Here is a 17,672-nt window from a genome sequence, read left to right as displayed (position 1 = left end):
GAGCAACTGTGCAGGAGCTGGGAGGGAACATCAACAGGCAGCTAGCCCAAGCTGCCCAAAGGAAATATTCCATGCTACAGGTATCATGCTCAGTTTACAAATGGGCATTGACTCAGAGGCAGGAATTCTTTTTTTCTTTTCTATTTCAAATTCTCTCTGGTCCATGAGTTCAAACTTTGACAGGAATTTGGTCTTTTTGGAGAATTTCACTAATAATTCTCTGAAATTCACTAATAATTCTCTGAAATTCACTAATTCCAGGTTCCACAATCACTTGTCAGGGACTGACTGTGAATCAGGCATCAGGCAGTGAGAAAATTGTATTGCATATAGTTTGTTTTGCATATTCATTACTATCATTAGTAGTAGTAGAGTAGTATTAGTATTCATATTAGTATATTTAGTAGTACTAATATCTACATATTTATTTACTAATTTATATTACTTGTTAAATATACATAGTAGTATTAATATTTGCTTTGTTGTCTTAAACTGTCTTTATCTCAAGCCCCAAGTTTCCCCTTTCGTCCATTTCTGCTCTCATCCCGCTGGGAGGGAAGGGGAGGGGTGAGCAAGCAGCTGTCTGGTGCTTAGTTGCCAGCTGCCAGGTTAAACCACAAACACCAGTTGTGATTCAACTTGGCTAAAAGGCAATTCCAGTTGCAGCAAGGCAATTCCTCAAAACAAACACCACCCACATAGCCTCAGCACTGACACCGTTTACAGGAGAGCCCATTTCCCCAAGATGTTGCCCCAAAGCTGCAGACAGTCCATCTACAGAAGCTGCCTGAGTCAGTCTGAGCACTCAACATGCCAGCAGGTAAAAAAGCAGCACGGCAAATTGACCAAAAATAACTACAAATAACTCTTTGACCTGCTGCTGGGCCTTTATGGGTAGTCAATTTAACTCATCCTTAAGGGGACAGTGGAGTTCTGTGGGCATTGTGCAGGGGGGGAGGGGGGAAGAGAGGTGCAGGGAGTTGTTTCAAACAAACACCAATACTGTTGTTTTTCCACTGCACAGCTTCAGGCAATAAGCAGCACATTTAAAATGATGAAAAGCCTACAGTATAGCTGCAGGATGATATATTGGTATTATTACACCAAAGTACTTTCTGAATAGAATTAAACTACATAAAATCCAACAAGATCATTCAGCTCTTGCAGAATTAAAACCTGCAGGATGTCTTGTACTGACTAGAAGCATTTTTACCAGCTATTGGTAACGAGAACCCAACTTTTAAATTTTGCTCCTTAACTAACATATTCCAAAGCCCACTCTTTTGCTTTTTCAGAAATTTATAAGAGTGAGAGTGTATGAAGAGACTTCCAAGCCAAAGATAATTTCAGTGAAGAAAAAACTTTATGATAAGGTAAGGTTTCTCATTTCACTGGAATGTAGTCAAATTTCAGTTCAGGAAATTAATTCAGAAAAAAACTGAACCAAAGGTATTTGGGTTTAGTGTTTATTTTCTGAAGATATCTACACACAGATAGGAAGTGTACAGAAAGCAGTTGGCCAAGCCTAAGAACCTCTGATCTTACAATCAATATCTAACCCCATTCTCACTGTGTGGGTAAAAAGTTTCATCTATGCTGCTGTTCTAAGCAAGACATCTTTATCTCCTTTATAATTTCAAGCTCACAGAGTGACAATCACACAGACCACAACCATGAGTGTTACTCAACCCACCTACTTTCTTGGGAAAACTGTTTTGTTTACCCTAACCACAAACTACAAGATCAGTCATGCTTCCTCAGACAGCGCCACTTCTATTGCCAAATACTTCGCATGTTTTCACTGAACCCAGAGCATAAAGCAAAAAACACAGAATACCATATTCCAATGAAGGCAAGGTAAATGGAACAGATCTTTCAAAGACACAACAGGATACAACCACTGCATTGATGCTAACGGATACACAGTTATTCTAAACAAAACATAAATTGCAACTGCCGTTAGGAGTGAGGCTTTCACTAAATGCATGTCTAGCTTGTGTTTTACTGCACATAATCTTGGCTCAGGCTGCCAGTAATTTACACATGTTAAGTCACCAAATGGTCAAAACTTTTTTTTTCTTGGTATTTCTTTACACATCCGAAGAAAATTGCCAACAGCTGTAGAAGCTGAGTAAGAGTTTCCACAGTATCTTGTAACCAATTCAGGAAATTGAATGAAGTTCTGAGATTCCAAATAAAAACTTTTAAGCACCAGTATTATATTTTGTCAATTTCTCTTTTGACACACTGCCAATACAGAAAACAGCTGAACAGCTTGACACCTGCCTCTAAAAAACATCCAATAAACTAAGTCCCCAAGCACAAAGTCACTTGGCAATACCTCAGTACTATTACAGTATTACACAACTGAAAAAATGTACAACTGAGGATTTAATATTTACCTTTAATTCTGGCTACAGATTTTTCAGTGAACGATAACAGTTTATCATCCTTTCTATACAAAGCTTGAATGATCCCTGCATAGTTCTCATCCTTGCCATCTGCCAGTATTTTATCTGGATGCAATACCTAGACATAACCATTCTGAGCAATAGGCTGTCCCAGGATTGCGTGCACAGCAGAGAATGAAAGGCAAGAATTTGAATTGAAGACTGAGTATTCTGGCTCTATTGTGGCAAGCTCTAACTAGGCTACAGTTCTACTGAATGTCATAGAAGTTCAGCATTGCCTCTCACAGTGGAAGTAAAGCTGGATCTTGGAGAAAATCTTGAATACTACATCTCTTTCTTCTAATATTCAGATACACAGTTCATACTACTTAAGTTCATTTTGACGTAAGAGTCTTTTCCTACATTTTGGTGCTTTTATTTATTTAATCAACAAATTAACAGGAAGACTGCAAAACCAGTTTCACTATGACATTAATAGCTGTGATACAGCAAGAGAAACATTTCTTACCCAAATGTCCTGTTTTTCACCAATCGGAAAATTTGAATACAAGTCTACCATTTCTGGTGTCCTGTACATTGGTGTTGTATTCCTTGTGATCTGCAAAAGACAGAATTTCTTGAAACAGAAACTTGAATAATAAGCTCTAAAAGCATTCAACCTAGAAAACAACTCTCAATGTAGAATGGATAGCATTCTCACTTTGAAAATTAATTTCAGAAATACCGGTCAAGGCAGAAGCCATCAATTCTGCAGTAGTCACAGCAGCTTTGATATAAGCCTGTATAAAGACTCCGGTACTCAAATAAATAACATTGTGACATTCAGGAGTCCTTCCAAACTGCAAAGCACAGAAAGTAAAATCACTGTTCTACATGATGCAAAAATGGATACGGACACAAACACAGAAAATCAACAATAAACCAAGCAGTGAATTCATGCTCCAGTGTGTATTTCTGGCTTCCTCATCACACAATGACAGTGCAGACACATCCAAAGGCTTAAGCTATGTTCACAAGGATTCCTGAAAAGACCTTCCCTACCATCTTTTTGCCTAGACTATGTAAGACAGTGGTGCAACATCATCTTCTCCAGAAACCAAATGATTGCTCTCTAAGGATGCTGGATCCCAAACCAGGGTGAGTTTACAGAGACTCATGACATCAGAAGCTGCACACATGAATTTTAAGTGCCCCTGTATTTCTCCATACTTAAGTCTGATTCCAGTTGATGTACTACATTACAGTTACAAGCATTACTCTCAACTCTAAACAAAGAACAAACGCACTCTGCAAAAACACACTGCATGCTTAACACTGTCGCTGTAGTCCTAGAGGCACTGCAAATACTGCCTATTCAAATTCTGCTGAGCAGACTTGCTGCTTCTTTATATATTACTCATCTGCGAAAAACAGATGAGAAGGTGAGAATCATTTCGGCATAACAAATTTTTTACTCATTGTTAAGAGTGCAATTAGAAGAAGCTCTAGTAATCAATTCTCTTTTCACAGTGGATTGCAGCGTAGACACTGCTCAGGTTGAAGCAGTGTTTGCATATGCAGCTACAGAACACAAACTATGATTACGACTGCAGGCAGTGTTTGAACTCTGGCAACACGGATACAAAACCACAGCTTTACAAACAACAATGCAACTGAAGATCTTCAGTTGTCTTAGAAGTCCCATGAATCAGCATCAGACTAATAGTAACAGTTAAATGAATCCACTGGTGATACTAAGATTAATCCCATTAAAATAGTCTCACCTCTTCTTCAACCAGCGCCCTCTTCTGTGCAGACCAATTATAGTCAGGATAGTAAGCTATAGTTGTAGCACTACCGAAGTCACAGAGTTTAATCGTCCCTTGGTTACTAACAAGCAAGTTTTCCACCTTCAAAAAGAGGTAGAATAATAAATTAGACATCTTTTTTCTGTATACTAACACACGTTTTAAACTTCAATTCATTTGTGCTTATATAAAGACATACACACTTTAGCCCAAAATGTTGTTTACAAGAGCACAAAGATTTCATATAGTACTGCAGATGTATATAGTAGCAATACAAACGATTTTTAAAAGGAAGCACCAAAACCACTATGAGCAGGAAACACTCAAGAGAGCAAGAAATAAACCCCAGGAAAAAGAGAATCATTTTCTTAGTGCCTAAGAAGAGTCCAGTTTTTCAGAAGACCACTTGCAGAAGCACTATCTTGGAATCCAATTTTTTTCATGCATAAAACCGAACACTATTGGTTTAATAGTAGTGGAGTGAAGGTTAGCACCGCTGTAGAGACAAAACAGGAAAGTACCAGTAGAGAAGCAGGCTGCTCAGGGACACCCTGGAAGTGGCAGCCACGACCCTGTGCAGAGACAGAAACCAGCTATTTAAGGACGCTGGGCTGCCTGAACAGTTCATTGTCACTCATCCCTCCTACTTAATAAAATCCAACATTCCTGGATTGCTAAGTGAAACATGGAAGAAACTGAAGTGGAGGGGAAAAGTGGGTATTGGGCAGAAGTACTGTGGTGTCACAACCACAAGGGCTGAAAAAGAAAATTTGTATCTCTGAAGTCAAGAAACTGTATAAAAATTAAGAGGCATATCACTAATAGTACAACACCACGCTTCAGATAACTAGGTTTGTTTTCCCTTTCCCTTTGAAACCACAACATCTCTGGACTTTCTTCTGCAAAACCTCAGATTTCAGAACAACCTACTGGCCTCCCTTACACATGCCCTTTCCAACTTCTTCCACCATAAAACTAATTTTGATGACCCTACAGGAAGACATAAGCTGTTAATGATGCGGTTAGTGTATCGATCTCAATGAGCCATCTGATTTTCCTTCTTTGTTGGATAACCTTTGTTTATCTCCATGTGCAATAAGAAGAGGGGGCATTCAACATCAAATTAAATTTATCCACTAAAATGGTCACATTAAGACCAGAGATCCAGCTACTGTGCACACATGTTCTGGTTTTTGTGCTTTGGTAAAGTTTGTAATGAAAAACATTCCAGCTGATTATTCAGATTTTAACAGGCTCTAGGACCTGTGTTATGCAGACTAGCTATGTGCTGTATGGCAAACCCTGAAAAGATCAAACTCAGAAAATATATCACAGAAGCACTAAAACTTTACAAATCAAGCTCTAACCAGCTTAGAATTTTCAGAACTCTATAACTAGCTGGCCTCTTACAGTGCTCTACACACACATTGTGAGAACTTCATTCAACAGGGTTCAGAAACAAAGAACGCACTACACTGACAAGCAAGAGAAGGAAACCACAGGAGAACAGAAACAGCCACCACTATGAAGGTGAACTTGCTTTTAAGCTGCACTGTAGAAGTTCATGAATCTTTTAGTCAAAATAACTGAGAAAAACCTGTTAGGACTCCACACGACTACACCCCTCCCCAAAAGCTACACCAGCATCTCAGGTCCATCCAGGCTGGCTGAAAACTTTGACCTACAGAGCTTTTATACTGCTGATCTAAGTTCAGCCTTCTGGAAAGCGCAGCACAGTTAAGTGATCCCTGTTTGGCTCCTGATTGTAGTAAGACCTCTGCCTATTGCAGTACAACTACCATTTACTCTTGCTTTGCTGCCCCTGTAACATGAAATCAACATGCAACCAAATTCCTGTCTTTTTTCATTTTTTATCTCTGCCATGAAATTACACTACTTGACAAGAAAAAACAGACCTTGAACCACAGCACGAGCTGAACTTCTATGCAAGTTGAGCTATTCTATTGTAATAAACAAATTTTCCTTTTTTTATATTCAACTGATACACATCAAGCTGGAAAAAGATGTGTAAATTCAGACACTTTCAGGAAAAAATCTTCTTTATCTTTGTTTACGTTTACAAAGACCACCTCCTTCCACTAGGTTCAAATGTATTTGCAGTACAGCAGAATCTCACTGATAATTGGGGTTCCTTCGTCTAAGGCATAACATACATGTAAATGTGAACCCTTGCCTTCAAAATATAAAATTCAAACACAGATGAAGTCCTTTCAAACCTCCATTGTTTCTAAGGGGACAACATCTTCTACAGCACAACCCTATAGCATCTTGGTAAAGTCTCACAGAACGAAAAATTAAGAAACAAAATCCGTCATGAATTATGACTACCAAATTTTCAAATTCAAGTTTAAAAAAAACCCTAAAATGCAGTTCAAATTGTCAGTTCAAAACCAAAGTTTACTACACATTCTCAACGGCTACATAATCTTTCACAGAGAATACATTACCTTCTCTTCTCCTTCAAAGCTTTACCTTTTCTATTTAGAAAACCTGCTCACCCCAAAACTGCAATTCAAGTCATAACTGTTTTATCAAATTATCTGAAGCAAACTACTTTAAGACTAAATCAGCAAACCCCAATACACTGATTTTGTCAGCTTGTTCAGATAGAGGACAAGTAGTACTAACACCACAAGGACAAGGAAAAGATACTGTTTGAAAAGATGCAAATATTTCAGTGATGAATTTCACTGACATCCGTCAGCCTTGGCAAGACACTACACGTAAGCACTACATTGCAAAGCGTGCCCTGTATTAGATCAACAGCCTTAACACTGATTCTGACTGAAAGGCTCCTTTGCTGTTTAAAAATTCAGCCTTTATTGAAATGTTGTAACACACCTTTAAATCTCTATGGATAATAGGAGGCTTCTGTTTATGCATATGCTGCACTGCTCTGCAGGTCTGATAAAAGATCTTCAAAACTGTGTCACAGGAGATAGGTCCTTTGGATTCTACTTTCTTCAAGAATTCCACCAGCTGTCCTGCAGAAAATCAAAGAAATTCACATAAGCCCACAGAGAACACCACAAAGTTCTGCAAACTTGGCATGAATAGACAAGTGCTCTTATCATGGAAGATTGGCAGCCTTGACATGTAATATTAGATGGATATTCTGAAAATGGCAACTCCACACTGACTGCAGTGCCAAAAGAAACAGTGCTCTGAGGAACTACTCCTCCTCCTCCTTTCTCTGACTAGTCTCAAACACTAAGAACTTAATGATTATCCCATGTTTAAGATGAGGTCGTACCATAGTCTCAAAAGAACATGACCCTTATCCTATAAAAGATGGGGATGAGCTCTAGCTCCACTGAACTATGCTATTTTTAAGAGGCTTTCAAAGCTTCTAAGCGGTGAAACAACCTGTGCAAAACAGCTGTCAGATGCAGTGTGCACTGCTGGGAAAAGAAATAAAGTTTACCTTTACACAGCTCTGTAAGCAGAAGAAACTCTCCCTGTCCCGTGTCTGATTCTTCTTTTCCTATAGATGCAGCAGAGCAGAACTGGACAATGTTGGGATGACCTGAAAGTTTTTTCTAGAGATAACATGCTCAAGGAAGATGACTGCCTAGTTTAGTGATACGATTGTATACAGCAGTTCACAGACATCTCAGTTGGAATGTTAGCTTAAAACCACAGAAAGCATTACAGCTGCAACTAAAATAGTAAGCAGAACAGGGAAATCCATGACTTAGTAGAAAAAAAACAAACCAGAGTTCAAGGTGAGCCACTGACGGTAGCGTAATAAAAAGTCAAAATAAAATATTAAAAGAAATCCTTGTGAGTAAGGGTCTGAGGAAACAGGACTTCACAACAGGTCTAGTTAGTTCTTTTTGTCTTTTGACGATGACTGCAAGGCATCAGCACAAGTACCAGAGAGACCTTTTAATTATCAGCTGCTTGTCTACCTGGCAGATCAAGAAAGGGCTATCGTATCAACATCTGCCTTTCCAAGCAAGTATTAAGGATGTTATGTTTTGATTTTAAGTAATTAAAATAAAGTTTAAAACAAACAAAAGCTCTGAAAGACCAAGGAACTTGTCCTCCCATTATTAGTAATAATTCTTCATATTAAAATCTACCATGTTTCACTAAAATTCAAGGTATCATTTTTAACTATGTAAAGGGGAGCAAAATGTAAGTGATATCAACTTCTGCCAATGGAAGTTACATTGCATTATGCCTGTTTGTGTTGTCCCTGATGTGCATCACCTTGGCCATATACTGAGACTCATGCTTACGAGACAAACACACACTATTTACAGGATGTATTCACAAAGTCTGAAAAAAGCAAAGACATCATAAGTACAACAAAGCTATGAAAAATGGGCAAGTCGGATCTACCAAATGACAATGAATGCAAAGTATTATTTTGTATCTTATACATCTCTTCACAACCTTTTACTGAGTCCTGCAGGAATTAATTTGATTTCACAGTTACAGCTTGGAAAGTTAGCAACAGTTAACCCTCGTTCATATTACACATGTGCTTTAACAAGCCTGAGCTGTCAAAAAACATTCAAAGAACATTCAGTTCCTTACTCCTGCCAAGATGTACTCAGAGTAGGTAGAAAATGTATAGTGCTATGGTAGTCCATTCTTCGAAGCGTACTTCTAGTGAACTGTGTTTAGTGTAAGATTTTGCCAAACATTTCACTAACCATAAAAAGAAATATTTGAGTAACTTCAGATCAGCGGTTTTCCTGGTAACTCAAAATGACGTTGAATACTCAGAGTGGTAAACAAAACAACAGCATACCACAGCTACTCACTAACACTTGAAACAAACTGAGGGTTTTAGAGCAGATGCTGGAGAGCAAATATTGAGTTTACTGAGGCAAGGACTGAAAACTCTGAGATTGCATTATACCCTACCATCTAATATCACTGCAGACAGAAAGGACAGCAATGACACTCAAACATCTGCTTCTTGTTTCCGATGTATGTATTCTACTGAAATTCCTTCCTTAACATTCTGTATCACTTTTTAAAGCCAGACACTTCTGCGGCAGAAACTAAGAAACATCGAGTAAAAGAAAAATTCTGAGTAGCCCAAAAGGCAATAAATCCAGTGCACATGATGGAAATGTACTTAAGATCTAAGCATCATCTGCATAGTTCAGAAAGATCTCTTTACCACAGTCACTGGACTGCAAGAAAGCCCAGGTAAGAACTGCACTTCTTGCCAGACGAAGTACATGACAAAGTCTACACTAGCTACAAAAGTTCTCCGCACACATTAAATTTCTGCAATTTTTGAAGAACTGAAGTTGCTGGACATTGGTGCCAGGTTCATGACAAATCAGGAACCCAGACCTTCCTCAGAATGTCAGTCTGCGGAAGCAGTGCATGGCATGGAAAGAACTGAATCTGTAGAGCAGTCCCCTTTTCTCAGAAATGCGTGGTCAGGCAACTACATCGAAACATTACAGTATGTTCCAGAAAAGGATACCATAAAACAAACTTCCTGAATGATGGCTTTGTTCTTTTCTTCTTCATTAGACAACAATCGCTGTTAGAAAACAGAATAATGGAGAAGATTTAATTATTGAACTTACAGAAAAATTGTGCACCGTTTTTCCAAAACACAAAGGATAAGCTACAGTCAAAAACTTAGGGAACTAAGGCGGGACAGTAAACAAAGCAGGCTTATTGTACATTTGTACATACTGCCATAAATATAGCACCCAGTCTTTTCTAGTTACCTGTACGGTTCAAGCTTAGTGATAACCAGCTACCTGTACTATTCAAGTTTAGTGATAACTGAGTACCTGTCAGCTTTGACACTCTTAAACTGCTCTGACAGTTATCCATTGTATAAAGCACTAAAGTCTCCTGGTTTACAGCATTGTGCACTGACAAGGAAAGATTCACCCGCCACCTCAAATCTTACCACTTGGATTTGGAGTCAACATTTGACCAGAACCAATCCGAGCACTTGCTACAAAAGTACCCGTCTTACAAAACTGTGGAAGTACAGTAACAGTTCACCTTTTATCTACAAAATGGTTCACCTTTTAGCTACAAAAGTACCCGTCTTACAAAACAGAGGAAGTACAGTAATGGTTCACCTTTTACCTGTTATTTTTAAGCAGGGCTACTTCTAGATGACATTTTGAACACAGATACTATATGGGTTTGGTCACATGTTTTGTTCGTGTAGGATGTGGTATGAAAAGGAAAAAAACAGACCAAGTAACTACCAGTGGTGTAATGCCATCTTACCTCTCCCACCTCTCATACTACTACCCTTTTTACCTTCTCTCCCTAACAGATGTCTTCGTACTGATACAGCCACACAACATCCCTTCTCCAAAAATAAAGCCATTTTGTGGTGAACACAAGTAACGATTTTCTTTGCAGCACAATACGACACAGTAAATGACTACACTTTACTGTCCTTTCCACAATACTTCAGTTTTTCAACTGTTACATTATTATTATAAGCCTTTAGAAAACAAGCACCCAGAGGAGTGCCTCTGAAAAATGCCAGACTGAATGTTTGATCAATGAATCAAAGTGTAGAGCATTAATTTTAATATTGATGAAACTTACTCTGGAAGTACAAAGGTGGGCTAACCTATAGGTTAAATCTGCTTCTGAGGAGCAAAAGTATTCCTGCACCCCACTTCAGGTAACTAAGAAAGATTCTTTCTACTCATGCAACAAAATGCATGGGGTAGGGTAATGAATTTCCAGACCAAATGAAGACAAACAGCAGTAGTACCTAAAAGAGCCACTCCCACCTTTGGCATCAAAGTACAAAGCCCAGAGTCCTAACAGGAATGACTGTTCTAAATACAGGCAGTGCCCTACAAACACCAATTCATCATTCTGGATTTTTCCAAATTACTTGTTTAGTGGCATGCATCAAGAATTAACTGTCATGCTAAAGCACCAAGCAAAATGACAGAGCTTGTAAACCTGTAGCGAAGTAAACTCATCTTACCTTTAAAGCATAATCTTTGCCACTTCCAAGATCTTGAGCTTCATAAACAAAAGCAAAACCACCTATAAAAAGGCATATTAAGTCAGTTTTAATTTCAACATTCAGGTAAACCATTCTTTTTAACGTAACAGAGCTAATACATCAATTTAGATGCTTTTCTGAACGTAAGAAGTATACATATTTTTCAGTGGCTTGCCAAGAGTATGGGTAATCTATATACAAGAGCTAAAATACTCTCTTCCCTTCTTTTGCACATGCCAGAACCACATTTTGTTAGTCTGCATATGCTGATTTTTTGTGAAAAACTGGTTTTCTTAGTGTAGGTTCTTATAAAACCAAGACTACTCAGTACAGCCTATAATACCCAATGATTTTAATTAAACTACTTCTTGGTTTCACACTGTCAGGCTTCCTATAAAAATAGCAATAACGAAGGGAGATACAATGTTAAATATATACCTCCTCATACTTTTAGAATAATTGCCATGCTTCAGCCTTTTCAAGCACTGAAGCACACACTTCCAATAAGGGTGATGCTGTTACTAAACTGAAATTTGTCATTCCATACAACATTCTTTTCCTTCCAACTTCTTTTGTCAGAATATTTATTTCAAACACCCCCAATTTTCTCATGAACACTGTGTGAATTTCTACAAAGTGCAAAAGACTGAGAAAAAGTTACAGGTCTGCTAAGTTTCCTCAACTGCTAGTTATGCTAATCTATCAAAAGAACCTATTTGAATAGTTCTACTCCATTTTCAAGACCCCGGTATCACTTCCGTTTCATCTGGGAATGCCAACCTCACAGTTACACCAATAGCATGGTTGCATATGTGCTCTCCATCTACTGCAGAGTATCTCTAGTAGAGTAACAGCCCAAGTGACAAACTGCAATGATTTGCCTCTCTACTCCTTTAATATAAATTCTGCTTTCATTGAACAACATCAGTGTTCTCTCTAGCAATATTCTGGAGAGCAAGCACAGAAGACGTCAGTGAACTATGAAATTACACTGGTCAAAAAGGCTAAGAGAATAGGATAACTAAAGAATGAACCACCACAGACAAGAAACAGTAAGGCATTTTCAAAAAAAGACGCAAGATCCAAATTATTACAGTCACATTAGTACCCAATACCTTCTCTATGGATAAGGAATATTAACATGAAGCTAAAGTATACACAGTATTTGCTTTGTGCAATTCAGTCAAATACAAGGCTTTTCAAGCAGCACTCTCAAAAGTTTTACACAGCAGTTGACCATCACAGTGTTCTCCAAGAATTCTGAAGGGTACTGCCAACACATCTTGTTACTTTGCAAGTAGCATCCACAATACAAAATGAGTGACAGGCCTCTGTACATTGCCTTTGCTTTTGGTGTCTATAGGGGAATTATACAAAAACCCAGCAAAACCAAGATCCCAGCTGCATGGGAAACAAGCAAGAGAGTAACTAGCGCACCACAGAAGAGCTGAAGTGTCAGTGAGAACACAGGAGATGACAGACAGCAAGGGCTGCAGTTCAGCCCCACCACTCGTTACTCACGCATGCGTTGTGCTCAACCATTTACTTTAATTCATTCTGTAAAAAAACAGGTTCGGTACTTCCCACAACAGGAAGTTCCTCTAGCTTTTCTAAAGCTTCCAGTGACAGTGTTCTGATCAGCAATTACAATGGGCATTTTGGGCACTGATGGGATAGGGCTGGAGACTGAATGGAGCCCACTCTTACCACCATCTTGGAGTACTACCTGAAGGCACTTTGTTCATTTCTGAATGAGAACATAAGCACGAAAAACATGGTTTTGGACAGCATTGATCAGTTATGACGACAGTTTATGGATTTCATACAGCTGGTGAAAAAAGCAAGATAATCCTTCCACAGAAGCTGTGTGCTGGGAAACCATGTTTTTTTGACTGCTCTTCCCAACCAGCTGCCTATTCACATCCAGAGGCATACGCCAGGTTTCAGAGCTCGCTGTCCCAGTGAGTTGCAAGGCTCACACCAGCATATACCAGTCACTGTACCACAGAGCTGCTGCCTCCATGCCTTTGTCCTACACGGATCCCACAGACACAGTGAAAATACTTCTGGCCCTACAGAAGAAAGTCTTTACACTCACCTTGATAAATATTTCTTTGGTTTTATTCCAATAATCCTGCAAGCTGCATCTTGAAAATATATGATCCGGTTTATAAAACTGGGGGCTTCAGGTCAGCACAAATTTCTAGTACACTAAATTACTGCACAGTTAGTTTTCTGGAAGGCACCCAAGAACAAAATGGTGACAGAGGTACCCCACATTACAGAACAGTTATTCCGCAAGCTCAGCTATGCACACTGTCAAGGGTTGTGCCAAGGCTGGAATGGGGCAAGTTGAGTATTTCGAGCACACGCACCTTGTTATTACCTCTACAAATACAAATGTTCACAGACCTACATACATGCACTCCAAAATATAACTACGCTTCATTCAGATACATCAAATGCCCTCCTGGAAATTATACAGGTGAAAGCTCCTACGTACCAGAATTACATCAAACCAATACAATTCCTCATTTTCAAGCATACATCTGTTTAACAACCAAGCTGATCCAAACTCTGAAGAAGGCCCCTAGAAGCACTGCTACTTGTCCAACTATTTCAACTACTTTGATAAGCTCTCCTACAAGCTCTTCCTCTAGTGTAAAAAATCCTTACAATATAGACCAGTTGCACATTATCACTAAGCTTAACCCTGCTGACACCAAGTACAGAGGCGTAAAAGAAGGAATTAGTTTACCCAACTAAAAAAAAAAGACTACAGTAAGTCTTCAGAAAAGATCTTTAAAATTTTCACAAAATGCTGATCATAATACAGATCTCCCAAAACACTAGTCACATTTACAGTTGCCCTGAAATTTACTTTCTCAGTTCACAAATACTTTTGAAATCCATGCCTAATACTGAACCATATTTATGAAAACTATACAAGTCCATTTCTTGATGGAAAAGCCTGTTTTTTTAACACTCAGAATCACAATGTTACAACTACCTCAGAAGGGCTTCTGAAGTTTAAGTCATTTGTTGCATTTAAATGAATCTCGTTTACAACAAAAAAAAATTAATTTCAGTCCTCTTAATTGCTAGCTAGGAATCTAAAGAAATTTTATATTCAGCTTCATAACTACTTCAAAACATATACTGGTTGTAAATTTCAATACTCACTGAAAATCATAAACATTCATTTTGGACTAGCAATGCAAGAGAACATTTTGAGCAATGCAAGTCATTCAAAAATCATGAAGTCTTGTTATTAACAGAAGTTAATACAAACTCTGCTTAGTTTAAAGCACAGCTACCTGACTTCCTGACCTTACCTGGAAATCCAGTGAAATGTGCATACAAGATGTCGCAACCAAGATTTTGCTAAGGTCAAATTTAAAGGTGCTGAGACCCAACTTGTAAGTTAGCAATACTTGGTTTAATAATTACATTTTCATAGCATGGGTTAACACAAGGAAATGTAATGAAGAGTCTTCTTTAAGGCCATTTCAATGGCGGCACAGCTTAGCAGAGCTCCTAGCCATAGTCATGCAGTAGCATCTCAATTTATACAGAGGTATTAGAATAGTACACTGAAGGGAAAAACTTCATGAAAATAGCAATAGCTTGAAAGTACACATGTAGCTTACAAGATGCACTTTTACTTCAGCAATTGTACCTTGAAAATCAAGTACTGAAATGCTAAATACAAGAGTTAAGTTTGTTAAACTTATAAGAACTCCAAACAAAAGCCAGTAATATCATGCCTGTTTAAATTCCTACTTCACTGCACCCATTTTGCAGTGAATTTCACTGCTATGGCCTCTAATCTCATCCTTTACTGCTATGTCTCTGTCAAAGCACCAGATTTAAGTTTCTCATTCCGCCACCTCATTTTTCACCTGAACACTTCCATACTATTCCACGTGGTGATCAGTTCCCTACTACTGCAGCACTACAGCTGATAGCAATTTTAAATATCTGGATTTTCTGGGATACCAAAGGTGGTACAGTTGTGAAGGTACTTTTAATTTACTTTGTTTAAAAACATCTGTTATTAGTGAAACAAAAGGCAAAATTAGTCCTACTCCTTCATTTTTGAAAGCAGTTTCATTTAGAGTTTGACAGTGGCTTCCTTATAGAGCTAGTCTATTAAAACAGCTTTAAAATACCCTGAATAGGGCCAGCTTCACCGGCAAAACTTCTCCTTTGCCATAACAGCTTATTCCAGGCCCTCTGACCAACGCAGCTTACAATACAATTTTGCAAAAATGAAAAACAAAAAAAAAGCAGTTTCACCTGTTTAACTATAACCACACGAATGATTTCGCAGTCAACATAGCGATGCCAGTTAAGGATCACACCCCTACATGAACACACCTGTATGAACAAGCACCTGTACAGGAGACCCAACCGAGGCAAATAAGGAAATGAAAGTTAAGAGTAGAAGGACTGTTCTGGTTTCTTTCCTAGGGGGTGCAGAGAGAATGCAGTTTTATTTGGGGTATTTCCACTCATTTCCATTCATCTACTTGTCTCTACGTGGTTTTAAGTCAGTTTTCTGAAGCCTTTTGTATGAGGAAAATAATCTTAGTATTTCCCTATACAGGTTACCAGGGTGTGTATATGTGCATACCCATTCAAGCTCTTGCCCTGAGACACAAGTTTTCCATTGCTGAAGCATTTCATAGTCCGAATTTCAGAATGCAGCCCAAACTCTCAAAAATGGTCTCAGATTACTATTTTCTGCCACGTAAATTATGGCAGAAGACAACTATTTTTCTTTCTTTTCTGTGGATACAAGCTTACACAGAAGAGGTTCACTACAGAGCACCACACCAGCTCACGAAAACAGAGTAGCCAAAGTGCAACAGTCAGTCCTGGAATGAGTCCTGGGCCATAACAGACCCAGAAAAACAGGCTAGAGCACAAAGCTTACCAGCCTCACCTTCCTGCCCCACGCTGAGACCACTTGATGACTTGCTTTCCATGAGAAACTAACCCTAGCTCATTTGCTTTAATAGTGAGCACTGTACACTCCTCCTTACACCGCCATGGTCCACAGGTTTTACTGCCGTCACTACTTCACCATCCTACTCCATAGACTAGGAGACCCTTTCTTTTCCAACCAAGAGACTTGCCTTCCCCCTCAAGTTAAATCTAGGCATCAAATACATTCACTGCAGTACAAACCAACTGGATTTTAAACTGTTCTTTTTTCATCCAGGTTTTCCCACCTTCACTGATTTTTTCAGACAAACCATTTCAGCAAAATTAGTTTTGCTACATGTCAGCTAGTGAAGCATCAAAATAGGGACATCAACCGCAACATAAAACTGCTTGCTACTGTAACGCTTGTTTCATTACATTCTTAAATAGTCATAAGAAAGGGATGTTGTGAATAACTTCCTGTTTATAACCACAATGTGACTTGCTCACTCCCCTCAAATACTGGCACAAATACTGACCAAATTTGTTTCCATATCAATTTTGAGTTGCTCGTGTTTCAGTTACAACCTGACTGAAACAGCATAATTCTAGCCTGGACTACAAGTTACAGTGTGTCTCACCTGAAAGCAGACAGATGCTTTTCCATCAGAGTATGAGCAACATCCTTACTCAAAAGGGAAAGGATGCTCTGTCATTGTTGCCAAGCATTGATAAGCATATTTTGTAAGTCCAGTCATGCATTTGTGTCAATTGCAAAGTCCTAACAACAAGATAAAACTGCCTCAAAAAATTAGGCACAGCTCATACTCAAAGATCTCGATTTCTTCCCATAACCTTTAGAAGTGGAGAGGTGGAACACCTTGAAACTTTCAGAGTTCCCCTGCAAGCAGGAACTGCTGTACCCAAGAAACTACGGCTTTAAAAAACCTGCACTGTTCTTCATGTTGAAAAGCTTCTCCACATTCACAATAAAGGATGCAGACTGGAAAGCTGTTCGGTCAGGGTGCTCCAGTTCTTGTTCAGAGATTGTCGCCTTTCTCCCTGCTTCTGAGAAGTCTGCCTCACATGTGGTTTGCAGAGCAACTGTCGTTTCATCCTTTACATCACAGGCTGTTGCAACTTCTCTTTGACTTGCTGTGAGCTCTCCTCCCTTCATAACTCCGAACATCTGCCAGCAAATCAAACTAACAACGTTCACCATTAATGAACCAGTAAGTGTTCATCATGCCTCTGCTGCCCACAGTTTTATCACTTATATGCATCAAAAAATCTGCGTTTAATTATGTTACCACCATCCTATGAATCCAGGAGTTGCAGAGACCATAAAATTGTACCCATAAGCTCAGTAAACAGCCTTTAAGTCTAAAGCAGAATTTTTTTGATACTTTAGTGGCAGACACAAGTTTCACTCTGTCAGAACACAGCTTATAACAAGCCACCTACACAGTTTGAACTCACAACAGGTTTTTAAACTCCAAACAGATTTATGTCTGTAGTCCATTGCTACCTTTCTGACTAAAGAATGACTCC

At 38.8% G+C, this 17,672-nt stretch overlaps 1 protein-coding gene across 2 annotated transcripts in view; it reads right to left on the bottom strand.

Annotated features, from left to right (window-relative positions):
• Positions 1–17,672, bottom strand: part of GAK (cyclin G associated kinase) — a 78,517-nt gene that overhangs the window by 54,438 nt on the left and 6,407 nt on the right. For both annotated transcript variants that reach the window (XM_075411733.1, XM_075411734.1), the window contains exons 2-7: positions 11,172–11,233; positions 9,675–9,734; positions 7,644–7,758; positions 7,061–7,203; positions 4,175–4,300; positions 2,920–3,009 (exon numbers count right to left, since the gene is read on the bottom strand). In XM_075411733.1, coding sequence (XP_075267848.1) covers positions 2,920–3,009; positions 4,175–4,300; positions 7,061–7,203; positions 7,644–7,758; positions 9,675–9,734; positions 11,172–11,233 — 596 coding nt within the window. The remainder of the gene's footprint in view (positions 1–2,919; positions 3,010–4,174; positions 4,301–7,060; positions 7,204–7,643; positions 7,759–9,674; positions 9,735–11,171; positions 11,234–17,672) is intronic.

This window comes from Opisthocomus hoazin, chromosome Z (genome assembly GCF_030867145.1).
Source record: "Opisthocomus hoazin isolate bOpiHoa1 chromosome Z, bOpiHoa1.hap1, whole genome shotgun sequence".
Classification (NCBI taxonomy): Eukaryota; Metazoa; Chordata; class Aves; order Opisthocomiformes; family Opisthocomidae; genus Opisthocomus; species Opisthocomus hoazin.
The sequence above is the reverse complement of the archived record's forward strand: the minus strand, read 5'-3'. Positions and strand labels throughout refer to the sequence as shown.